At 36.0% G+C, this 26,887-nt stretch overlaps 1 protein-coding gene across 1 annotated transcript in view; it reads right to left on the bottom strand.

Moving 5' to 3' along the window:
- Positions 1-8,003, bottom strand: part of LOC136025946 (uncharacterized) — a 15,809-nt gene extending 7,806 nt beyond the window's left edge. Inside the window, exons 1-2 of the mRNA XM_065702043.1 lie at positions 7,862-8,003; positions 3,615-3,885 (exon numbers count right to left, since the gene is read on the bottom strand). Of these exons, the coding sequence (XP_065558115.1) occupies positions 3,615-3,885; positions 7,862-7,900 (310 nt within the window). The 5' untranslated portion in view covers positions 7,901-8,003. The remainder of the gene's footprint in view (positions 1-3,614; positions 3,886-7,861) is intronic.
- Between the last annotated feature and the right edge of the window lie 18,884 nt (positions 8,004-26,887).

Raw genomic sequence — 26,887 nt, 5'->3', positions numbered from 1 at the left:
ATTACCACACACCTGGGGCCTTATAATTCGACAGTGTGTAAGCGCACTAGTCTGAAGTAGTGATACTTGGATGTTACTTAGATGAAATTTGGGTACCACGTTGACCATGCTCCATTCTTAATTCATGCAACTTGAACCTGTTATCTTACTTTGGGGTCTCGAAACCTATTAAAATTTATTCATTTTGCCAGTATTTTTACCTAGATACGAACATTACCTGCGTACTCTAAATCTATGAGGTTTTGTCTTCCTTTTTTAAACCTTGTTCTCCATAGCCTTTCCTGTGTTCCGTACACTAGATAAATTTGATATCTATATAAAGTGGTTCCATAGGACAATACACGTCAGAATAATTCGTATGCTGTGGCATGTACATACTGATCTATAAATCTGTGACTGTGGGTAGGGCCGTATCCAGGATTTTTTGGGGGGAGGGGAGAAAGTTTACAAAAGAATTTTTTCGGGGAATTTACAAAAATGAAAAGATGAATTAAAAATTTGTGTATATTCATTTTGTTACTTTTTTACGAGTGAGACAAACGTTTCGGGGGGGGGGGGTCAACCCCCTTGACCTCACCCTGATGCGGCCTTGACTATAGGACAATGTGCTCTGCTAATGAGGAACAAGAAGGCGACATATATTACCTGTATAGTAAGTCCATTGAATATGCAATGAGAACAGGTCACTTTTGGAGGGTAACTGAATCCTGTATTTAAAGGTACCTTTCTTAGGGTATCTTTACTTATTTCGTATCTTGTCGTATTTGTTCCAGCGATCCTCAAAGGATATTTGTCGAAGCAGGCTTGCATTTCCTTGTTTGAATCATAATTTGAGGGACAGAGTTTTAGCTCGAAATAACCCCAGTGGTTAGCTGTGAGATCGATATTGATGTTAACTGTCTGAAATAAGAAATATCAATATTGAAAGGAAATCCGTACAAAATATCATGACTGCAGCAATAGCTGCAACCTAGTAAAGGGGTGAGTCACAACCCATAGTAACCGATAATTTGAAAACGGGCTTTGAAAAAATTGGGTGCTTACGTGTTATAGTGATCACACCAAAGAAGTGAAGTTAGGTTAACCTTAATGAAATATACCAAAATATGATGAACATATAGTACTTAAAAAATATATATATGGAAAATACAACATAGAATTGTTGAAAGCAGGCCACCCAGAACGCATTATATTAAATACCTAACCATCTCTATATACTAAATATTTAATTAAAATATACCTGCATAGTACTTTATCTCGATCAGGCTAAGGTGATTATCTCCGAGTGGACACATAAAATCGGTTCCATTACAGATCAAGAACAAAGGGCGGTTGCTATAACGCTTAGGTATCAAAACCTACTTAGTGAGACGAATTTTTCGGTTAACAGGTGGTGAAATATTTTTTTGAATTTTGTTCAAATGAAAATGTCCAAAGAAGTTTTGCAAGATTTATTTAAAAAAAAGTGGCACTGCACTGAAAACTTTTACTAAAAACTGAGTTTGTAAAGATTTTTCTATACTAATAGTATTGATACCATGCTAGGGAAAAATTGTTGAAGGCCTTTTAAATTAATATTTTATATTCTAGAGGCTCCTTACGGATTTTTCTGCTCCTAAGAAAATATCCTGCTTTTTGTGTCGGTTTTGTGTTTACAGTAAAGCGCTAATTTTATAATTCTATAGATACAGGAAAATACCATAAGTCAGTTCAGCTAGTTTTGTAGATACATTTTGAATAATCTCTGAAGCAATTGTTTCCTCCTTTTAAGTTTCAGCTTCGCTCTATACATTCATAAGAAGTTTTTTTTTATTAATTGCGTCGAGACCGAAGTTTTTCTTTTTTTTTTCTCCGGCCTGTTTACAAGTTTCGCAACCGATTTATTAAAAGAGTCTAAATTTTGTGCTGATTCAAAATAAGCAATATTTATAGTTAAAGCTTGGTAGGCTATGAAAAGTTATTACGCATAGTTTTGAAAAAAGGTAGGAAAATGATTCTGGGCAAGTAGAAAAAATGGAATGTATGTAATATTCATGATATCTATGGAAAATCAATCCAGACTGCGCATGACTAACGGCTCAACAGTTCTTTCCTAGCTTAATTTGATAAGTATGGCTAGGTTGAACTTTCGGGCGTAATTCTATAATTGACCTATTAGAGTGAAGATTAAGGAGTATTTTTGGAATGGGGACGACTATAGCTCAAAGCTAGAGTTAATTTATGTGTTATTTATAAATTTAGCTATTAATTATGAATTTAGTTATAATTAGTCATAAATTTAGTTATTTAAGTGAATACAAGGAAACGTGTCAGTGGAAATCTTTTGAATAAAATTAGTGTTGTAATCAACACTAATTGATTACAATTATGAAAAATGTTGCAACATTTTTCTGATGGATCTTGTTTTGTTTTTCTTTTTCCTTGACCAATAGATATGACTACCGCATTAATGGTCAGTTACAAAACCTTATTATCAAAAACTGAATCAAATAAAAGGGTGGGGTATCTCATCTAAAGACATTGAACTTTTAAAAACAAGTTTTACACGCTGAAAAGTCAATGTCGTGTTGAAAATGTTGTTTTTCTGAAAATATTACCAGTTTTTTTGCGTGCTAGTATTTCAAAGCTAATATTTGTTTTGCATCTCTTTATGAATTAATTGCTACTCTTTTTTCTCTGTTTGCCTCTCGCTTTGGTCTCTCTCTCTCTTCTCTCTCCTCTCTCTCTCTCTCTCTCTTCTCTCTCTCTCTCTCTCTCTCTCTCTCTCTCTCTCTCTCTCTCTCTCTCTCTCCTCTCTCTCTCTCCTCTCTCTCTCTCTCTCTCTCTCTCTCTCTCTCTCTCTCTCTCTCTCTCTCTCTCTTCAAAAGAGAATAAACAACATAGATTAAATGTATGGAAACAGTCGTCAAATTTATGCTTTTTTTTGCATGAATACCCACTTTTAAAAATCATGTATAACGGGTGGACGGAAACATGCCAAAGGTGGGGTGAAGAGGCACAATCTAACGGAAATAAGCCAAGCATGGCGGGAAGAGGTGTGATGCGGCGGGTATGCCATGTGTGGCAGAAAATTCACTTCTCCAAGACATGGTCGTATCCCGGGGACGGGGGGAGCATCTGGATTCGAAATTCCCCGAAATTTTTGTACAACTAATAAAAACGCAACAAAAATATATATAAACCAATGTTTGATGCGTTTTGTAACGTTTTTTTCGCGAACACTCTACATCCCCGAAGAAAATTCCCCCCCCCCCTCCGAACAAAAATCTTGGATACGCCCTTGTTCAAAGATCTAAGTTTGATGCATGTTTACAGGAGCTATTTAGTAAGGTAAAAGAAATGGAAAATTTAAAGTAAAGGTCAATTGACCTTTAAAGCCCAAAAGCAGTTTTTAACGGAGAAGAGGTCTGTCACAACACCCCCACCACCCCTTACAGAAACAAACATGTGCTATGTCCGAGGGACGCTTAAACAAGTTCAGTTTCTTCTAGATTTGTCTATCTTTCCTCTTTAAATTGCCCTTTCTTTTTTCTACAGCATTTGACAGTTTAAAAAGATAATAATACCTAATTGTTTCGTAAGAGGGGTCTAAAACACCCCTTATATGAATCCACGTACCTGTCCTGGGGCATAGCGCCTCGTATTTAATCCAGAATAGTAAAGGCCGTTCATTTCATGGGGTCTTGGTACTTTGTCACGATAATCATTGCCACAAACTCCACATTTTCCGTCATTTACACCAAACTGAACGCCCCGACCTCCACAATATAATTCATTGTCGTTGTAATCCACAGGACTTGGGAAACCAAATCGCCACATAGAATTTCTTGCAGGAGGGTCCATTAGCCGACCATGAGAAACAACCGGTGATATTTGAAGCCATACCTGAATGAAGGATAAAATGAATTTTGAATAATCATCTAAACCAAACTTTGGACACTGCAGGACTAAAACAACAGGAACTCGATAACTCGATAACTGTTGCTGTTTAAAGTTAGATAAAAAAACAAGTTTTTCAAAATGAAAGTAAGGAGCAACTGAATAATCATTTAAACCAAACTTTGGGCACTGCAAGACTAAAACAGCAGCAACTCGATAACCGTTGCTGTTTAAAATTAGAAAAAACAAGTTTTTTAAACTGAAAGTAAGGAGCAACATTAAAACTCAATATGAACAGGAATTACTCCGCATATGAAGGGGATAGCCCCCTCCTTGATACCTCGCTCTTTACGCTAAATTTTTATAGCTTTAAAAAAACTTATTATTCTAATTAAACGGCCCTTGTGTTTCAGGACTCGTTCTCAAAGAATTGGGGACAAAAAGTCAAACTTCAACGTAAAAAGCGAGTCATTAAAGAGAAGGCAATTTCTCTCTTATACGGAATAATTTCTGTTTGTTTTAAGTTTTAATGTTGCTCCTTACTTTCAGTTGGAAAAAATTTAGCTAGCTGACACTCCATGAAGAACTCCCTCCCCTGACGGGAAACTCCTCCGTGGAAAATTACTCACACGTAAAATACTCCTCCCCCCTAAAAGCTCCCTCCGGGCAATTCTCCTGTAATTTTCCCTCCAGGCAATTTCATCCTCGCTGACAATCCCACCCGCCATAAAATTTCTTTACGGACGATTCAGTCTGAAGAATTCTCCTTAGCATACTTTTATTTGAAAAAGACTTTAAAATCTAATTGTTTTCCGAATAACCATGGAAAGCCCTCCTTCCATGGAAGTTTTTTCCTGGAAATCCAAACTGGTGAAAATAGTCTTTTTGATAGTTCCCCCCAGAACATCTCCACATGCAAAAATGAGTTGACAAAGACAAAGTAAGACAAATAAAAACAATTTCGTATAGGAATTTTGTCAAATCCCCCCAGTCTAAAATTTCCCTTGAAAGTTCACCCTTGAAAATTTCTCTCCCTATTGAAATTTCTCTTTATGAAAATTCTTCCGAGTACAACATCCTCCCCCCCCCCAAAAAAAATGTCTGTATACTTCTCAATTGTAAATACTATACGTAAACAGTGGGGAAAGTTCATAACTTACAGGCCTCTCCCCACGGGCTATGGGGGGGGTCATTTTACTTTTAAAGACATAGTTGCTGGATGTTTTTACTATGCTGAACAAAATGACTGTCTAAAAAATTTTATCGGACAACTTTGGGAAAAAGGAAGTGGGAGGGGGGCTAGTTGCCCTCCAATCTTTTTGGTCACTTATTAAGGACACCATAACTTTAATTTCCGTTCGAATGGGCTCTCTCCCGATCTTCCAGAACTACTATTTTGATACGATCACTTCGGGGAAAAAACAAAACAAATAAAAACGCATCTGTAATCTTTCTTGTGGCAAAAGATGAAAATGCCCCTTTTTTGTATATAGGAGTTTGAAACTTCCAAAGTAGGGTTCTCTTATATCCTGAATCTGGTGGTGTGATTTTCATTAATATTCTTTGACTTTTAAAGGGTATTTTCCCCCTTTTTTGAAAATCTGGCAAATTTTCTCGGGCTCGTAACTTTAATGAGTAACATTAAACTGGATGAATCTCATATATTTGAAATCAGCATAATAAGTCGATTCTTTTGATGTATCTACTGATGTCAAAATTCCATTTTTTAGAGTTTTGGCTACTATTGAGCTCCGTCACTCCTTACTTACAGTTCGTTACCACGAACTGTTTGATAATAGGACCCAATACAAGTGCTGTCCAAGGCCTTCAAGAGTCATTTTCTAAACGAAACAAAATAAAATTTCGCACTAGAATAGAGGCAACCTTGTTTTTGAGATATTTTGAAGAAAGAAATGCTTTTTGAAATCTATTTATCAATAATCACCAAAAACCCCAATTCATCAATTAGCTTGGGCATTAATCTTCTTGGATTACTATACTATTATTATCCTCTTTCAATGCTATGATATAATAAACCCACTATTCTATTTCCAATTTCCAGAAAACATAAACACCATAAAAACACTTTGACACAAATCACATTACGGTTAGATAATAGCTTCGTGTTCTTCGAATTCAGCTTCGGATTCAATTCAAAGGTTTATAAGTTGGGTAATATTTAACATCAAAATTTATGTATCTATATATCAGACGAAAAATCAATATTGAGTATCGGATCGTAAATATTGATACGGGAAACGCTATTTGGAAATATCTGTTTATTTCCAGCTTTTTCAACCATCTACCAGTGAACATCCAACAGAAAAATTCCAACATACGAAAAGTTGTCGTTAATATATATTGTTAATTTGAAGTTCAAGGGGGAACTCTCCGCCCCCTCCCTTACCTACGCCTATGGTCTACAAAGCGTAAGTGATTTTGCAACAGATCAATCAAACAGCCCTTAGGAACGAAGTATAAGTAAGGAGTGACTCTGCTCAATAGTAACCAAAACTCTAAAAAAAAACACAAAAAAACTCTAAAGTAACCACAACTCTGTAATTTTGATACATCAAGAGAATCAGCACCCCGGGTAATATGGTCCCCCACAGTCTATGGGGAAAGGCGTATAAGTTATGAATTTGCCCATTATTTACATATAGTATTTGTTATTAGGAGGTATACAGACATTTCTAGGGGGAGGGTGATTTTGTGCTTGTGTTGGATTTCCATAGGAAGAATCTTCTTTGGAGAGGGAACTTCCCGGGGGGGATTTTTCCAGGGAAAATTAATCTTTTAGGGGATTTGACAGAAATTCTATATGGAATTATTTTTATTTGTCTTACATTCTCTTTGCCAACTCAATTTTGCATGTGGAGATGTTCCGGGGCTATTTTTTGTGTGTTTTGATTTCCGGAAAAAATTCCACAGAAGGTGGCATTTCCAAAGTGATTGAGAAACCGATTAAAATTAGTATTTTTAAAATGAAAGTATGCTGAGGAGAATGTTTCAGGCTGAATTGTCCACAAGAAATTTTACAGGGGGGGTATCTTCAGCGATGATGAAACTCTCTGGAGGGAATTTGACTGGGGTGCACTTTACGCTGGATGAAATTTCCATGGAGGAGTTTCCCATAAGGGGTATATATTTCTTGGAGGGTGAGCCAGATTTACCAGAGTTATTCAAAATACGATCAGAAATTGAATAAAAAAAAACAAGCTTTTTTAACTGAAAGTAAAGAGGAACATTAAAACTCATAACGAACAGAAATTATTCCGTATATGAAAGATTGCCTCCTCCTCAATACCTCGCTCTTTACGTTAAAGTTTGGCTGTTTGTCCCATTTTTTAAGAACTACTGAAACACAGGAGCCGTTTAATTAGAACAAAAAGATTTTTTAAAAGTGCTAACAGCTTTAGCGTAAAGAGCAAGGTAATGAGGAGGAGAAAACGCTTCATATATAGACTTATTTCTGTTTGTTTTGAGTTTGAATGAAGCTCCTTACTTTCACTTAAATTTTTTTTATTTATTTAATGAATGGAAAGAACAACAAATACATTAGTAGGGCTAAATGCGTCCGTCTGTTCAGGGGGTGAGGTGTATTGTAAGAGTAACAACTATTATGTTGAAAAGGAGCAAAAAACAAGGAATCAAATCGCACTATTTTGGACTTGTATTAGTTTCGTATATAGCCTAGGGCTTTATAGAATTGATGAATCGTAATAACGTAACTTTAGCAATAAAAAAGAGCATAATATCAATCTGAAGTACCTCTCTCTGTGTTAGCACATCTCCTTCTGGAGGGAGAGGCGCTGTTCTGCAAATTCATTGTTTTTCATGGCGTTCACAAGACGGACATTTTTTTGCTTGCCATGCCCCCTTTAACCAGGAAAAATGTCTCAGGACGCCCTTTGTGTGATAGACTTTATCTTTATACTAAGTATATGCAAATTAATTACAAGAAGGCAACTAAAATTCTTACTGATAATAAAGAAACAAGAATTCCTATCCGATAAACCATAATGTTTACACTGTCAAGCCGAAGAAGTGAATGTTATTAAACGCTAAATGTTAGAAAATCTCTTGCGAAAAGAACTGGTCTAAAAGTGGATCATCAATCCTTTTTGTAGGTCAGTGGCATTGCTGTCGTCAGCAGTACTGACTGCATGTTTACATTATGCTAGACGATAATCAATAATTGTTTATTGCTAGTGTTTATATCACCTCAGTATGAAATTACCTCTCAAATACCTCTTAGATAAAATGGTATATTCACACCAGTGGCGCCAATTAGGACCGCAAAAGGCTGTGTCCCACCCTCTAAGTCCCCCCAGCATTTTCAGAAATAATTTTTTGTGAAAAATTTTCACCGAAGAAAAAGTATTTTTTGTTTAGCCCTGTAAAAAAAAATGGTAAGAAATGGTAACAATTACTTGTATTAATCTTAATTGTAAAAGTTTACTATGCAAACCAAAAATTAAGAATCAAACAGTTCGTGGTAACGATTTGTAGTAAGGAGCGACCCGCCTCAATAAAAACCAAAACTCTAAAAAATGGAATTTTGATACCAGTAGCTACATCAAAAGAATTGCATCTTAATCCTGATTTTAAATATATAAGTTTCATCAAGTTTAGTCTTACGCATCAAAAGTTACGAGCCTGAGAAAATTTGCGTTATTTTAGAAAATAGGGGGAAACACCTCCTTAAAAGTCATAGAATCTTAATTACACCATCAGATTCAGCCTATCAAAGAACCCTACTGTAGAAGTTTCAAGCTCCTATCTACAAAAATGTGGAATTTTGTATTTTTTGCCAAAAGGCAGATCACGGATGCGTGTTTATTTGTTTGTTTGTTTTTTGTTTGTTTTTTCCAGGGGTGATCGTATCGACCCAGTTGTCCTAGAAGGTTCCGAGAAGGCTCATTCTAACGTAAATGGAAAGTTCTAGTGCCCATTTTAAGTGACCAAAAAAATTGGAGGGCACCTAGGCCCCCTCCCACGCTAATTATTTTCCCAAAGTCAACGGATCAAAATTCTGAGATAGCCATTTTATTCAGCGTAGTCGAAAAACCGTGTAACTATGTATTTGGAGACGACTTACTCCTGCACAGTCCCCGTGGGAGTGGCTACAAGTTACAAACTTTGACCAGTCCTTACATATAGTAATGGTTATTGGGAAGTATACAGGCGTTTTCAGGAGGATTTTTTGGTTGGGGGAGGGGTTGAGAAGAGGGGGATATACTGGGGGAACTTTCCATCGAGGAATTTGTCATGGGGGAAGAAAATTTCCATGAAGGGAGCGCAGGATTTACTAGCATTATTTAAAAAAAATAATGAAAAAATAAATATGAAAAAGTTTTGTTTTTTTCAGCTGGAAGTAAGGAGCATCATTAAAACTTAAAACGAACAGAAATTATTACCCATATGTGGGGCTCACCTCCTCCTAATACCTCGCTCTTTACGCTAAAGTATTTTTACTTATGTCAACTATTTATTCTACGGCTTTTGTGATTCAGGGGTCATTCTTAATGAATTGGGAAAAAATTTAAGATTTGGTGTAAAGAGAGAGGTACTGACGAGGGGGCGAACCCTCTCATATGTGTAATAAAAACATGAGAATAAAAAATTCTTTACGTAAGCTAATTTATAAGTTACGTATATCTTTTACTAATAAAAAGATTCGTAAAAAAATTAAAAGTTCTAGTTGCCTTTTTAATTAACCAAAAAATTGGAGGGCAACTAGGCTTCCTCCCCGCTCTTTTTCCTCAAAATCATTCGATCAAAATTATGAGAAAGCCATTTAGCCAAAAAAAAAAAAATTCAAATTCCTCTGCGGAGAGCCAAAATCAAAACATGTATTGATTCAAAAACGTTCAGAAATTAAATTAAAAAAAAGAAGTTTTTTCAACTGAAAGTAAGGAGAGATATTAAAACTTAAAACGAACAGAAATTACTTCGTATATGAAAGGGGCTGCTTCCTCATCAACGCCCCGCTCTTTACGCTAAAGTTTTTTACTGTTTTAAAAAGAAGAGCTGAGAGAAAGAGTCAAACTTTAGCGCAAAGAGTGGGGCGTTGATGAGGAAGCAACCCCTTTCATATACGAAGTAATTTCTGTTCGTTTTAAGTTTTAATGTCGCTCCTTACTTTCAGTTGAAAAAACTTGTTTTTTTTTTATTTTTTTTTATTTCGAATAGAGGCTGAAATGCCTGAAAACAGCTTTGAATCCAAATGAAGGATGTATCATTGGAACTAGCATTGTTGAAAACTCTCTACAGAAGATCTCCCCCACCTCGACAAAAAAGGGAATCACTTTTTACATGGGAAGCACTGACGTTTATCTGTCTTTTTCTTCTCTTTTTTTTCTTGGAGGATCAAATCGAGCCAGTAATTGTAGAATATCGGGATAAGCCTCATTTGAAAGAAACTCGCCTTGCTTAGGGCCCATTTTAAGTAACAAAATAAATTGTACTGTAGCAAGGTGGTGTTTTTCTGCCAGTGTGTGCCAATAATCGTCAGTTTTGCCCAAAGAGGGTCAAATGCCAAAAAACAAAAATTATAAGTAACGGAAGTTTTTGTAGTCTAAAATTTACAGGAGGTATGAGCTTAGAAGTATCTTACCTCCTACAAAAAGTAAGATACACGATACATTTTTCTTTGAGTAAAACCTTTAACAGAAGACTTTATTCCCCCCCGTCCAGTCTTGAAAAAACATTATTCGCTGTAACTTGGTAGCATCAATTTGAAACTAAAGACTCTTGAGCGTCAAAAGCCTTGACCATAGCTGGGTAAGAAGCAGGGTATCAAAAGTGACAGGCCAACAAATCTTGGTAATAAACCGTAAGTTAAAAAAATATATATATTTTGCAATAATTGTTAGCATTATATAGTTCGTTTAAGTTTGAATTTTTCTACTACGAATAGCAGGCTACTGCAAGATTGCAGAGCTAAATGGCTTAATGGCTTATTTTTCTACTACGAATAGCAGGCTACTGCAAGATTGCAGAGGGATGTTAATGGCTTAATGGCTTAATTAATTAATGGCTTAATTAAATGGCTTAATGGCTTATTTTTCTACTACGAATAGCAGGCTACTGCAAGATTGCAGAGGGAAATGGCTTAATGGCTTATTTTTCTACTACGAATAGCAGGCTACTGCAAGATTGCAGAGGGATGTTAATGGCTTAATGGCTTAATTAATTAATGGCTTAATTAAATGGCTTAATGGCTTATTTTTCTACTACGAATAGCAGGCTACTGCAAGATTGCAGAGGGATGTTAATGGCTTAATGGCTTAATTAATTAATGGCTTAATTAAATAGCTTAATGGCTTATTTTTCTACTACGAATAGCAGGCTACTGCAAGATTGCAGAAGGATGTTAATGGCTTAATGGCTTAATTAATTAATGCCTTAATTAAAAGCTACTGTCTCTTATACATTCGTCTTTATAACTCCTTCGTAAAAAAGTCATACTGTCATGTGACCCTTCTGATGCCATTTCTAGAACGGAGAGGCTAGGAAGCATAATAAGATTACCATTGTTATCTCCATGGTTGAGCGTCCTTAACAGGGGTTTATTATCCCCCTTCTTGACTGCTGCTTCTCCCACCCCCTTAGTAAGTGAAGCTAAGATCAACGCGTTTTGGAAAAAAAAGAAAAGCACCGCACTTTGGAAAAAGAACTACATAATGAATAAAATGTCGTTTATTCATTTTCATTTTTATGAAACTAAGTAAATTTTTATATGCCAAGAGAAACCAAATAAGTAAAAGTAAAGTATAAAACCGAAGTGAAGGAAAAACGTAACTTTTTCTTGCAGAGGGAAAGAACGAAGTTTGAACTTACAAGAAAGAAAAAATTTATTGCTTTTCACTCAAAAATACTTTCAGCAAAGCATTAGTAAAACTTGGGAACAGAGCCGGGAATGTGGAAGGAAGGGGAGGAAGACTACCTCAAATACATAATAGTTTAGTTTTATTGCAGTTTCAATGTCACTCTATAATTTAATTCGAGAGAACTCGTTCGTGTTTTTACTTAGCTGCATGCAAGAACGTATTTTTATAAGACAATTTGTGGCTCAAGAACGCAAAGTTTGTAACGATCTATTAACCATTCGATTCCCTGTCTTTTTCTAGGTTTAGTGACATTCAACTGAGCCTTTCGATCAGCTGAATCAAATGCATGTTAATAATCTATCAAACAGTTCGTGGTAACGAACTGTAGTAAGGAGCGACCCATACATAAAAAGAATCGGAGTTTTATGCTGATTTTAAATATATAAGTTTCATCAAATTTAGTCTTTGTCATCAAAAGTTACTAGCTGAAGAAAATTTGCTTTATTTTGGAAAATAGGGGGAAAAACACCCCCGAAAGGTCATAGAATCTTAACGAAAATCACACCATCGCATTCAGCGTATCAGAGAACCCTGCTGTAAAAGTTTCAAGCTCCTATTTACAAAAAATGTGGAACTTCGTATTTTTTCCCAAAAGACATTACGGGTGCGTGCTTATTTGCTTTTTTTCCCCATGGGTCATCGTATCGACCGAGTGGTCCTATGATGTCGCGAGAGGGCTCATTCTAACGGAAATGAAAAGTTCTAGTGCCCTTTTTAAGTGACGAAAAAAATTGGAGGGCACCTAAACCCCCTCCCACGCTCATTTTCCCCCAAAGTCAACGGATCAAAATTTAGAGAAAGTCGTTTTGTTCAGCATAGTCGAACACCACAATAACTATGTCTTTGGGATGACTTGCAACCCCCCACAGTGTCCGGGGGAGGGGCTGCAAGTTACAAACTTTGACCAGTGTTTACATAAAGTAATGGTTATTTGGAGGTGTACAGACGTTTTTCAGGGGGATCATTTTGGCTTGGGGTGGGGGTTGAGGGGAGGGGACTATGTGAGAGGATCTTTCCTTGGAGGAATATGTCATGGGGGAAGAGAAATTCAATGAGGGGGGCGCAGGATTTTCTAGCATTATTATAACATAAAGAAACAATGAAAAAATAAATATGAACAAGTTTCTCAACTGAAAGTAAGGAACAACATTAAAACTTAAAACAAACAGAGACTATTGCGCATATGAGGGGTTCAGCTCCTCCTAAATACATCACTCTTTGCGCTAAAGTATTTTTAGTAATTTCAACTATTTACTTTAAGGCCTTTCTGATTCAGGGGTCATTCTTAAAGGGTTGGGACAAAATTTAAGCTTTAGTGTAAAGAGTGAGGTATTAACGAGTGGACAAATCCCCTTATATATATAATAAAAATATAAGAATATAAAAGTTCGTTACGTAAGTTAATTGTTAAGTTACGTATATTTTTTACTAATAGAAATGTTCGCTAAAAATTAAAAGTTCTAGTTACCTTTTCAAGTAACCAAAAATTGGAGGGAAACTAGGCCTCCTCCCCCACCCCTTTTTCTCAAAATCGTCTGATCAAAACTAAGAGAAAGACGTTTAGACAAAAAAAAGAATTAATATGTAAATTTCATTTTAATAATTTATATGCGGAGAGCCAAAATCAAACATGCATTAATTCAAAAACGTTCAGAAATAAAATTATAAGATCTAGTTTTTTTTAACTGAAAGTAAGGAGTGACATTAAAACTCAAAACGAACAGAAATTACTCCGTGTATGAAAGGGGCTGCTCCCTTCTCAACGCCCGCTCTTTACGCTAAAGTTTTCTTTTGTTTAATAAAGTAGAATTGATAGAAAGAGTCAAACTTTAGCGTAAAGAGCGGGGTGTTGAATGGCCTCTTGGGGCCCAATCGGATATGATATTCGTCCTCAATCTTCCGTGGTTCAGTTACGTAAGCTAGAAATTTTTATTAGTGAATCAGTATAGCGGTTCATACTTAATCCCAATATGTAACAGCTCAATTTCGTGGATACTTACTTTCGCTCAGTATTCTGGTTTTGTCTAAATTATTGTTTAACCATTATTTACTTACACACCTTAAGAGTTTCTTTTGTTATCACGCACATTCTGCCGTAATCTTCCTTATAACGGCCCATCCTATAGTAAAGGACAATGGAGCTCTTTGTTCTTGGTATTATGAGTAGTACCAGGAGATAGAACTTTGCTCGGTGAAAAGAAAGACAACTTTTTTATTCTCTTTCACAAAGCAACTTTCACTTCATTTTGTTTTGTTCACTCTAGACTATAAAACGATTGTTTATGGATAGTTTTGGGTACCTATTTGACTGGTCGTATTTCAAAATCAGTCAATACAAAAAACACGGTTCTATTCCACTTTCTAGGGGCTACAGTGAGAGAAGGGTTGATATAGTCCTTTTTGACCTTCCGCCTAGGAACAAATGAAAAGCAGGTCATTCCCGAGAGGAGGGGAAAGAGATTGTAAGAAAGGATTTAAAGGGAATTGGAATGTCTTGGGCACTGTAGATAAATTTAAACAGTAAAATCGTTATCTATCTCAGATAGATACAATATAAAAATATAAAAAAAGATCTAATGGTTCAGATAGACTATCTGAACCATTAGACAAAACCAGACCAAGACGCAACTGCTCAGGAGAACGTGTAAACAAGTATAAACATAAGCAGCATTAGCTTTTTTCATGGGTATGCACGTGTGTGGCAGAGGTAAATAATTGGTATGGCAGTAATAATGTAAAAGGTAAAGACAACATTGGATTAAGAATGGAAGGACAAACAGAGAATGAATTTATAAAGATAATCACGGTAAAGGCAAGTTTTTTTTTTAATAACGCCATAATGTGATGACATTTTATTAGGAAACTTGGCACTTCGCATATGTTAGATATTTCAGTTCTATTATTATATGTATTAGATATTTCACTTCGATATTTCATTTCTATAGTTTTGTCCATTTATTCTCTGAGGCAAATTATGTGGTCGGTGTAAATGCAGAATCGCAGGAAAATTAAATTTGGCCACTTTCTTTTTTCACATGTGTTTATTGACATTGGTTTGATTCTTATTGTGTGCAGTACTGATGAGCTCATTAAGGAGATAATAAAATACTAATTTTTAAAAAATTTGCCTCTTGTTCAAAAAAGGAAATAATCAAATAGTTAAACTACTAAAACTAAAATAATTACTTGCTGGTTTATTTTCCTTGATAGGGATTTCTATTCATTTCACGATTCTTAAATTTCACTTGGTAATATGCACGTGTGTGCAAAAAATATCGTTTAAATTTTTCAAGGGGAAGTCCTCGCAGCCACCTTCCCAGTTCAGGTCTTTGCCCTCAAGCCAAATTCGATGGATTAGTCCAGGTTCCCAACAAGAATTTCTGTAATGCTCGGGGAAAATAGAGTCACAATCTTGCAGAAACGGAACACATCTCTTTCTGTTTTCGCAATTATGAATAATACAAGTTCTCACCATTACTTAGTGACTGACAAATATACACTGGACTGGGCCGTGCGGGGGGGGGGATTGAATGGGAGGAGGTTTTTATACGGGATGAGACTAATAGACCAATATTTTTTTATGGCACTTGGTATTAACCAAGTGAAATATAGCAGTCGCCAATTCTGTCGGTCTGTCTGTCGGTCTGTCTGTCTGTCGGTCCCGGTTTTGCTACTTTAGGCACTTCCAGGTAAGCTAGGACGAGGAAATTTGGCAGGCGTATGAGGGACCGGACCAGATTAAATTAGAAATAGTCGTTTTCCCGATTTGACCATCTGGGGAGGAGTGGGGGCCCGGTTAATTCGCAAAAATAGAAAAAATGAAGTATTTTTAACTTATCAGCGGGTGATTGGACCTTAATGAAATTTGATGTTTGGAATGAAATTGTGTCTCAAAGCTCTTATTTTAAATCCCGACCGGATCTGATCACATTGGGGGGAGTTGGAGGGGGAAAACCTAAAGTCCCGGTTTTGCTACTTTAGGCACTTCCAGGTAAGCTAGGACGATGAAATTTGGCAAGCGTATCAGGGACCGGACCAGATTAAATTAAAAATAGTTGTTTTCCCGATTTGACCATCTGGAGGGGGGGGGGGGAGTAGGAGCCGGTTAATTCGGAAAAAATAGAAAAAATGAAGTATTTTTAACTTATGAGCGGGTGATTGGATCTTAATGAAATTTGATGTTTGGAATGATATTGTGTCTCAGAGCTCTTATTTTAAATCCCGACTGGGTCTGATGACACTGTGGGGAGTTGGAGGGGGGAAACCTAAAATCTTGGAAAACACTTAGAGTAGAGGGATCGGGATGAAACTTGATGGGAAAAATAAGCGCAAGTCCCAGATACATGATTGACATAATCGGAACTGATTTGCTCTCTTTGGGGTAGTTGGAGGGGGGGGGGGGTAATTCTTAAAAATTAGAAAAATGAGGTATTTTCAACTTACGAACGGGTGATCGGATCTCAATGAAATTTGATGTTTAGAAGGATATCGTGTCTTAGAGCCCTTATTTTAAATCCCGACCGGATCTGGTGATGGGGGCGGGGAGTTGGAAGGGGGTAACCTAAAACTTGGAAAAAAACTTAGAGTGGAGGGATCGGGATGAAACATAGTGGGAAAAATAAACACAAGTCCTAGATAGATGATTGACATAAACGGAACGGATCCGCTCTCTTTTGGGTAGTTGGGGGGGGGGGGTATTTCTGAAAAAATAAAATGAGGTATTTTTCAACTTACGAACGGGTGATCGGATCTCAATGAAATTTGATATTTAGAAGGATATCGTGGAGCAGAGCTCTTATTTTAAACCCGACCCGATCTGGTGACATTGGGGGGGGAGTTGGGAGGGGGAAACCTAAAACTTGGAAAACACTTATAGTGGAGGGATCGGGATGAAACATGGTGGGAAAAATAAACACAAGTCCTAGATAGATGATTGACATAACCAGAATGGATCCGCTCTCTTTGGGGTAGTTGGGGGGGGGGGTTAATTCTGAATAATTAGAAAAAATGAGGTATTTTTAACTTACGAACGGGTGATTGGATCTCCATGAAATTTGATTTTTAGAAGGATATCGTGTCTCAAAGCTCTTATTTTAAATCCTGACCGGATCTGGTGACATTGGGGGAAGTTTGGGGTGGGGAGACCTAAAATGATGGGAAACGCTTAGATTGGAGGGATTGGGATGAAACTTGGTTGGAAAAATAAGCAGAAGTCTTGCATACGTGATTTACATAATTAGAACGGATCCGCACAATTGCGGGGGGGGGGGGTAATTCTGAAAAATAAGAAAATGACGTATTTTTAACTTACGAAGGAGTGATCGGATCTTCATGAAACTTCATATTTAGAAGGACCTCGTAACTCCGATATCTTGTTTTAAATCACAACCGGATCAAGCGTAATTGGGGAGGGGGGCAGTTGGGGGACCGGAAATCTTAGAAAATACTTAAAGCGGTGAGATCAGGATGAAACTGGATGGGAAGAGTAGAAACCTGTCTAAGATACGTGACTGACATAACTGGACCGGATCTGCTCTCTTTGGTGGAATTGGGGGGGGGGGGTAATTTTGAAAATTGAGCTATTTGTAACTTATGAAAGGGTGACCATATCTTAATGAAATTTGATATTTAGAAGGATCTTGTGCTTTAAAGTTCTAATTTCAAATTCCGACCAGATCCTGTGACATTCGGGGGAGTTGGAGGGGGGAACCGGAATTCTTGGAAAACATGAAAATTGGAGTATTTCTTATCTTACGAATAGATGATCGGATCGTAATGAAATTTGATTTTTAGAAGGAATTCATGTCTCAGTGCTCTTATTTCAAATCCCGACCAGATCTTTTGACATTGTGGGGATTTGGAGGGGGAAATCTTGGAAAAACACTTGGAGTGTAGGAATCGGGATGAAGCTTGGTGGATAGAATAAACAAATGTCCTTGATACGTGATTGACAGAATCGTACTGGATTCGCTCTCTTTCGGGGAGTTGGGGGGAGGGGTTCAGTGATTTGGCGAGTTCGGTGCTTCTGGACGTGCTAGGGCGATGAAAATTGGTAGGCGTGTCAGGGAGCTGCGCAATTTGACTTGTTAAAGTCGTTTTCCCAGATTCAACCATCTGGGGGCAAAAGGGAGAGGAAAAATTAGAAAAAATTAGGTATTTATAACTTACGAGTGGGTGATCGGATCTTAATGAATTTTGATATTTAGAAGGACTTTGTGACTCAGAGCTCTTATTTTAAATCTTGACCGGCATTAAGCCTCTTATTTTCCTTTTTGAATCAATCTATTGATTCATAGAATTTTGTTAGAGCTCATACCATATGATCTCTTGGCTCTTAGCTCTTCTCGCCTCGTCACAAGTGCCATATGAGCTCTTAGCTCTTGTTTTAGTATGACTCTACTCTCTAAATTTATCTACAGTGGTCTTGGGTGTGTGTAAAGAGGCTTTGAATAGATGGGGTAGAAGTGGAGCATTCGCAGCTACGTCAGCCTAAGGGTGCTTGGTGCTGCAGTGAGTTATTGCTAGTAGAAGTGGTACTTGTGCATTATTCAGAACACACTCAACAAGTAAAGTTGGAAGGTTAGGTTAGTTTATAGTATAAAGTCATGTTGTGTCCATTTTATCACTATCTTTTATCACTATGCGTAGCAAACCAAATTGAGTTTTGTCTTTGTGGCTATGAAACCGGATTTTCTCAGGAAAATTCTTGAGTGTGTTCTGAATTGAATTGAATAATTAACAGGTACCAAAATATTTCAGTTAAGTGTACCTGCGTCGTAGTTTGTTTCACGAAAGAACCTAAATTCACTTATTGAGTTTGTTCTGAATAATACACAAGTGCAGTAGAAGTAGTAGTAGCAACTTCTACTATTGAATTCTAAACACTTCTGCAGTATTTATTTGCCTGTCACGGCACGTATATGCGTAGAAAAGTTTCGTAGTTTGTTTCACGAAAGAGCCTAAATTCACTTATTGAGTGTGTTCTGAATAATACACAAGTACCGTAGAAGTAGAAGTAGCAACTTCTACTATTGAATTCTAAACACTTCTGTAGTATTTATTCGCCTGTCACGGCACGTATATGCGCAGAAAAGTTTCGTAGTTTGTTTCATGAAAGAACCTAAATTCACTTATTGAGTGTGTTCTGAATAAAACAAAAGTACCGTAGAAGTAGTAGTAGCAACTTCTACTATTGAATTCTAGAAACTTCGGCAGTATTTATTTGCCTGTCACGGCACGTATATGCGCAGAAAATTTTTCATAAGGAGGCTCAGTAGTAACAATAGAATCTTAGGCACTTGTTAATAAAGCAACACACCCAAGAAGTGAAGTTAGGTTAATTCTAATGACATATAACCCTTACTTTTTAAAATAATATAATTTGGGCTATATAGTTGCACATTAGGGCCACATCCCCCCTAATATGTAAACATATAGCCCAAATTTTGTATGTCCAATTCATTATATCACCCGCCATTCCTCATTATGGCTGTGAAACTGGTTTTCTCAGGTCTAACCTACGCTTAATTCCTTGAGTGTGTTTTGCTTGATTAAGAAGCACCAAATCTTTTTTGATCATTCAGAAAATGTTTTAACTTCTCTCCCGCGTATTTATCTTTCATAGCTCATTTTTAAAGTCGTTAACGAAAATGTTTAATGGGCCTTGTCTTTCTTGTGTTTGTTTGATAACCCCCTTAGATTGGTGCTACTGTGAATTAGAATAGCAATAGTCTTTACGGGGATTAGTGCCATGTTTTGCTGTATACTTAATTCAATATGAATAAATCTTATCTAAGATTCTTATGTGCCCCAAGAAAAACATCAAACTAAAATCTTCAATTGATTGAAGCAGGTCCAAGTGTGCGTTAAATATTCATTACTTTCGGTCCTAGAACATCGACCAGAAATTACTTTTGTAATTTAAGCGTAAACAACCTCTGGAAAGGAGAGACATCAAGTTCATCAGGTACACGTATTAAAAACTTGGTCTTTTGTCTTTGACCATGTTTGCCTACACCAACTGTCAAATTCCAGGTTGACAGTTGTATCTGGTGGTTGGGTCTGATTCTGGTCACAAAAATTACCCCCCCTCAAAAAAAGATTTTTGAAAAAATATATCCCTCCCCAGTTTTCATGATTTGAGACTAATTTAGTTTCACTATAGCCTGTTTGATTATTTATCAGTAATCGCTTGCAAATAAATTAGTTTAGGCTACTGATGTGTCAGGTTGGAAAGTAAGATATGTTTTCATAGCATATAAACATTAAAATTGCAGTGGATTCAGGGACAATAGCCTCATAACACAGCTTAGATACCAATATGGGTATCTAAGCTGTGATCTAGGCCTAGGCTATTTGACGTTTTGAAATCCAGACTAAACAAGTTTCATAGGCTAACGCTCATGTAGATTACATAAGCCATTTTTTTTTCGCATTAGACTGGGTCAGATACCACCAAGCCCTTGTTACTTTATTATGTAAGTTAAATTAGTTAATTAATTTTATTACTTTAATATGTAAGCTAAATTAGGGACATTAGCCTCAGAATGACGAACTACCAATCACCTCGGTATTACTATACTTTTTGTTTGACTGGTTTAAAGAGACATAGCCTGAAGCCACAATTAATCAGGTTTTCAAATATGCATGCTAGTTAATTGCATGTGTGACACTGCCAAAAGTCTGACATTTAGATCGGTTTCATGAGCCTATAAAATATGACATATATTTCGTTGTAACAATAGAGGCTTCATAAAAATATACAAGATGAATTTTTGGGTAGAGAATTAATGTTTGGAGCTATCAATACAAATTTGGCTCCCCATAGTTATTTTTGGCCTTTTAACCCTGTAATTAGTGCGATTTTTGAGCTTCGGAGGGAGGAGCACGTGCTCAACCGCCCCATGGATCCATTTTTGGTCCTTTTTATTAAGTAAATTCATGTATACGAATCCCCCAGTGAAAAAATACCCATAGTGAGGATTTTTCTAGGTAACTTAATTCATTTTTGAGATAATTTCATATGACCTTAAGGGTGTGGATACAACTCCTCCCCGTTCAACTGAACTCATTTTACTCAACCCTCGCTCAGCTCAATCCCTGTTTAAACTAATCCCTACACAATTCAGTCCCTTGTAACTCAACTCCATTCAAATTTTAGGCTGGCTTATAATGAATGGAGTTAGAATTGAATAGAATGTGGCTGAGTTAAAACTTGCCTGAGTTCCATGGTGTTTGAGTTGAATGAAGAATGAAATAAGTGGAGTTCAATTGAATAGAATTAAACGGAGGTTTACATAGACGACGTTAGAGTTACATTGGGGTTGAGTTAAACAGGGGTCAAGATCCACGAGGGTTGAGTTGAATGAAGTTCAGCTGTATGACCAACGAACTCAAGTTTTTGGCACGATAGTTCTTTTATTTTTTACAGAAATTGATAAATATACTAGATTTTTAGGAGAAAATAAGTTATCACTAATGAAGGTGCTATTGAATGGTCAATCAAGTGTTTCTGTGCTTCAATACTAAATTGAAAGGGCGGGCTGAGTCAATTGTATAGCGAGTTGAGTCAATTGTATATCAATCTCCCATCGGCTCATGTGATCCATTTTCATCAAATAGTGAACATTAACTTTTCGTTTTAGTAAACTTAAGCAATATTTAGCTTCTGGGACAAAATCTAATAAATTAGGTTTTTTTTCTAATAATGTTTTAAAAACTAGAACAATGTTTAATAATTTCTTAGACCACACTGCTTTTCCATTTACGAAACAAATAATTGAAGAAAAAACGGGTTTAATTTTTTTATAATAAGGCAGTGACAATAAAATAAAATAAAAACTACACTTTAACTAACAAAAAATAAAAATACTCCGAATATTTCGGTCCCACCTCCGGGAGCCTTTCTCAACGGGGAAAAAAAAAAAAAAAAAAAAGGAGAAAATTACAACAATTTAAGACTATTTTTAAGACATTATAAAAATACCACGACAACTAAACCAAACTAAAAATATAAACAATCAAATATAAAAGAAACAAGAACTCACATTTTAAAACAAACACTCCCGCACTTGACTGTAACTTTAGAAAAAACTGCAATAATTGTTTCTATTGGCACTTTCCTCTGCCACAATCGCTGTATAAATGGGGATATTTTAAAACAAACACTCCCGCACTTGACTGTAACTTTAGAAAAAACTGCAATAATTGTTTCTATTGGCACTTTCCTCTGCCACAATCGCTGTATAAATGGGGATATTTTAAAACAAACACTCCCGCACTTGACTGTAACTTTAGAAAAAACTGCAATAATTGTTTCTATTGGCACTTTCCTCTGCCACAATCGCTGTATAAATGGGGATATTTTAAAACAAACACTCCCGCACTTGACTGTAACTTTAGAAAAAACTGCAATAATTGTTTCTATTGGCACTTTCCTCTGCCACAATCGCTGTATAAATGGGGATATTTTAAAACAAACACTCCCGCACTTGACTGTAACTTTAGAAAAAACTGAAATAATTGTTTCTATTGGCACTTTCCTCTGCCACAATCGCTGTATAAATGGGGATATTTTAAAACAAACACTCCCGCACTTGACTGTAACTTTAGAAAAAACTGCAATAATTGTTTCTATTGGCACTTTCCTCTGCCACAATCGCTGTATAAATGGGGATATTTTAAAACAAACACTCCCGCACTTGACTGTAACTTTAGAAAAAACTGCAATAATTGTTTCTATTGGCACTTTCCTCTGCCACAATCGCTGTATAAATGGGGATATTTTAAAACAAACACTCCCGCACTTGACTGTAACTTTAGAAAAAACTGCAATAATTGTTTCTATTGGCACTTTCCTCTGCCACAATCGCTGTATAAATGGGGATATTTTAAAACAAACACTCCCGCACTTGACTGTAACTTTAGAAAAAACTGCAATAATTGTTTCTATTGGCACTTTCCTCTGCCACAATCGCTGTATAAATGGGGATATTTTAAAACAAACACTCCCGCACTTGACTGTAACTTTAGAAAAAACTGAAATAATTGTTTCTATTGGCACTTTCCTCTGCCACAATCGCTGTATAAATGGGGATATTTTAAAACAAACACTCCCGCACTTGACTGTAACTTTAGAAAAAACTGCAATAATTGTTTCTATTGGCACTTTCCTCTGCCACAATCGCTGTATAAATGGGGATATTTTAAAACAAACACTCCCGCACTTGACTGTAACTTTAGAAAAAACTGCAATAATTGTTTCTATTGGCACTTTCCTCTGCCACAATCGCTGTATAAATGGGGATATTTTAAAACAAACACTCCCGCACTTGACTGTAACTTTAGAAAAAACTGAAATAATTGTTTCTATTGGCACTTTCCTCTGCCACAATCGCTGTATAAATGGGGATATTTTAAAACAAACACTCCCGCACTTGACTGTAACTTTAGAAAAAACTGCAATAATTGTTTCTATTGGCACTTTCCTCTGCCACAATCGCTGTATAAAATGCAGTAATTATTGCAGTTTTTTCTAAAGTTACAGTCAAGTGCGGGAGTGTTTGTTTTAAAATATCCCCATTTATACAGCGATTGTGGCAGAGGAAAGTGCCAATAGAAACAATTATTGCAGTTTTTTCTAAAGTTACAGTCAAGTGCGGGAGTGTTTGTTTTAAAATATCCCCATTTATACAGCGATTGTGGCAGAGGAAAGTGCCAATAGAAACAATTATTGCAGTTTTTTCTAAAGTTACAGTCAAGTGCGGGAGTGTTTGTTTTAAAATGTGAGTTCTTGTTTCTTTTATATTTGATTGTTTATATTTTTAGTTTGGTTTAGTTGTCGTGGTATTTTTATAATGTCTTAAAAATAGTCTTAAATTGTTGTAATTTTCTCCTTTTTTGTTTTTTTTTTTCCCCGTTGAGAAAGGCTCCCGGAGGTGGGGCCGAAATATTCGGAGTATTTTTATTTTTTGTTAGTTAAAGTGTAGTTTTTATTTTATTTTGTTGTCACTGCTTTATTATAAAAAAATTAAACCCGTTTTTTCTTCAATTATTTGTTTCGTTTAGAACAATGTTTTAATAGTTCTGACAAATTCACTGCCGGAAGGGTTCTAAAAAATACGAATACTTCCCATTTTAAGTAATTCATCACTGTCGTTAGCAATTTATATTTCTATAAATTGTTTCCTAATAATTTCTATAATTTTATATTCCAATATATATTTCTATATTTCCAGATTTTTACTCAGTGATGTTCATGTCGATAGTAGCTTGATAACTTACTATTCTTTATTGTTTTTTTTCTGTCTAATTGGACTCTTCTAGATATTCTTGTTTTATATGCACTTTTGAGAGCACACCAAATTCAAAAAAAAAAAAAAAAAAAAACCTAAAATTAGTCAGAAAGAAAAATCTAAATTCTTTTTCAACCCCCTATAATAAGCGGGTTTGAAGTGGTAAAATATCAACAACGTAAAGATATTCTTGATTTCTTCTTAAGTTGTAAAAAAGACCGTTACTTTTAAATCAGTTATTGCTAATCTAATTTGACCCTCCCTCCCTCCAAAAAATTTAAGGTACTTGTATGATAAACACCCTATCGCTCATGTTGTTCGTTCATTGACTTAATATAGAAACCGTCTTTTTTTGTTTCTTTCACCTTAGTGCGAGATAAGACAAATAGAAGCGACAAAATAGATGAAAAATATATAATTTGGGCTATATATTCACATGTTTGTGGGGAGGGGTGGGATAAAGTATGTAGACAATGTGAAGTTAGAAAACAATTCTTACTCCATAATCCTTACGCTTGTCCTCATGAGGCAACACGTGATTTGCCGTGTCAAGTGCAGCCCAAATGCAGTAACTATGATGGATCCCATGTTCCATATAGCCTACAATGCCCTTCTCCACGTGATATTGTTAACAGAAGAAAGAAAACCCCAAAACTCAAATGAATGAATTGGACGTTTCCATAGTTTCATATAACATAAATGGCACTAAGAATAAAGATAACTCAATTGACTATTTGCTTTCTATTAAGGCCGTGATTGAGTGAACTGATGGAACTCGAAAATCCCATGTTACAATTGAAAATTTATGTTTAAAAAGTACTCAAGTATTCATTGGCGGAAGATACCGCTTTCAATATCAGGCCGTAGCTTATTGAAGATGCTACAAAATGTTTGCTAGGATTTTGCTCTATTTCCTCTAATTGCTTAGAAATCTTAGAAAATGTCTAGCTCTTTTTCACAAGTGTACTCTGTGAATGATATTACTTTTAGAACAAAACCGGTATTATCATGAGCAGAAGACAATAACCTATAAGATGATTGCAACCATTTTTCGATGTATTTTCCTGCTTTCGAACAGTCCCATAGAATATTTTCAGCTACCTGAAATTTTTACAAGTTTTTTGCCAGAAAGAATCGTTTCAGATAGCCCTAGAGACCAGAATGACAAGCTGGTACAATTAAAAATACACTTAAAAAAATATTACTTAAAAATACAACTAGATTTGTTTTATTTTTTTTATAAACGTTTTTGTTAGTAATATACATTCGTACCTTACGAATTAGCTTATGCAACGAACTTATATAATTGTATATTTTTATTGTGAGGGGGTTTGCCCCCTCGTCAATACCTCGTTCTTTACAATAAAGCTTGAATTTTGTCCCAAATCTTTCAGAATGACCCTTGAATAACAAAGGCCGTAGAATAACTAGTTAGAGTTATATAAAATACTTTTTGCGTAAAGAGCAAGGTATTGTGGAAGAGATGAACCCCCTTATATAAGTAATATTTTATGTTCGTTTTAAGTTTTAATGTTGATCATTACTTCCAGTTGAAAAAAAAATAATTTTCTCATTGTCTTTTTGTAAATGATGCTAGAAAATCCTACGACCCCTTCATGGAAATTCTCTTCCCTCATGAAAAATTCCGGCACGGAAAGATCCTCCCACTCAACTTGCCAGCCATTATGGAGCAGCAATCCGTAAGGTTGTAAGGAGAATATTCTTGTATTGACCCCGTTCCAGTTCAGCAGTATTAGGACCATAGTTACTGTGAAAATGGAGTAAAACTTACAATAGCATTTTACCTACAGAAGTATGGAAACTGAATATCTGATGCAAAAGTCGGTAGTCTTACTAGTTTTGAAAAACAGTGGATATACTTTTAAAAACAGCCAGTTCATGGCTGTTTTTAAAAGTATAAAAAATTATACTTTTATACTTATAAAAGTATAATTTACTTTCATAGTAACCATCCAAGATACCAAAAAGATACTCCCAAGATACCTGAAATTTTTACAAGTTTTTTGCCAGAAAGAATCGTTTCAGATAGCCCTAGAGACCAGAATGACAAGCTGGTACAATTAACCCGCTATTTTCGCCAATGAATAAGTGCTATATGAAGGGTTTTTGACAATCGACGGTCTCTAGAGAATTGAGAGACAGAAGGCTACCCTAACTTCAATTTTGAATCTCGATGTTTTCAAATTCACTTAATCACGGCCTTAATGACATTGTGTGTCTCAGGAGGATCTGCTATGTATCCCTGAATGCTTATGCAAAAGCTTGCACGCAGCTGCAGAAGCTACTTAAGGACATTAGTTCAAACAGTCTACAGTGGGTTGTTTTGGGGGATGTGAATACTGATTTAAACGCAATTTCCCCACGTTTGGAAATGTTTCTGGATATTGTCCCTAGCCCATAACTTGTTGTCAAAAATGATAGGGATTACACGTACGTGCAACACGTACCGATTTGACATCAAATATTGACCATTGTGTATTAAGTGCATGCCTAGTTTCTTCTTTGGCTCATGTTGACTAAGATTACTGCGACATTGACCACCTTCCCATTTTTTTGACACTTTGTTTGCCTTCAGTTCTTCATGCTAATGCCCGAAAGAAGAAAAACCGGTTGGAAAAATCAAATTGAGAAAAGGCAAATTGGAGCGTTTATTTAATAACGCTTGCTTCCCTTTTGTCTACTGTGCGTGTGCACTACCACCTTTTGCAACTTAATGCCCCTTGCCCGAATAAAAAACCAGATTTTAATATTTACTACTTAAAAATAATTTCTTGCTTGAAGCAAGCGGAAGGTGTGGCA

Source organism: Artemia franciscana, chromosome 4 (assembly GCF_032884065.1).
Source record: "Artemia franciscana chromosome 4, ASM3288406v1, whole genome shotgun sequence".
NCBI lineage: Eukaryota > Metazoa > Arthropoda > Branchiopoda > Anostraca > Artemiidae > Artemia > Artemia franciscana.
This window is presented reverse-complemented; position numbering and strand designations above follow the sequence as displayed.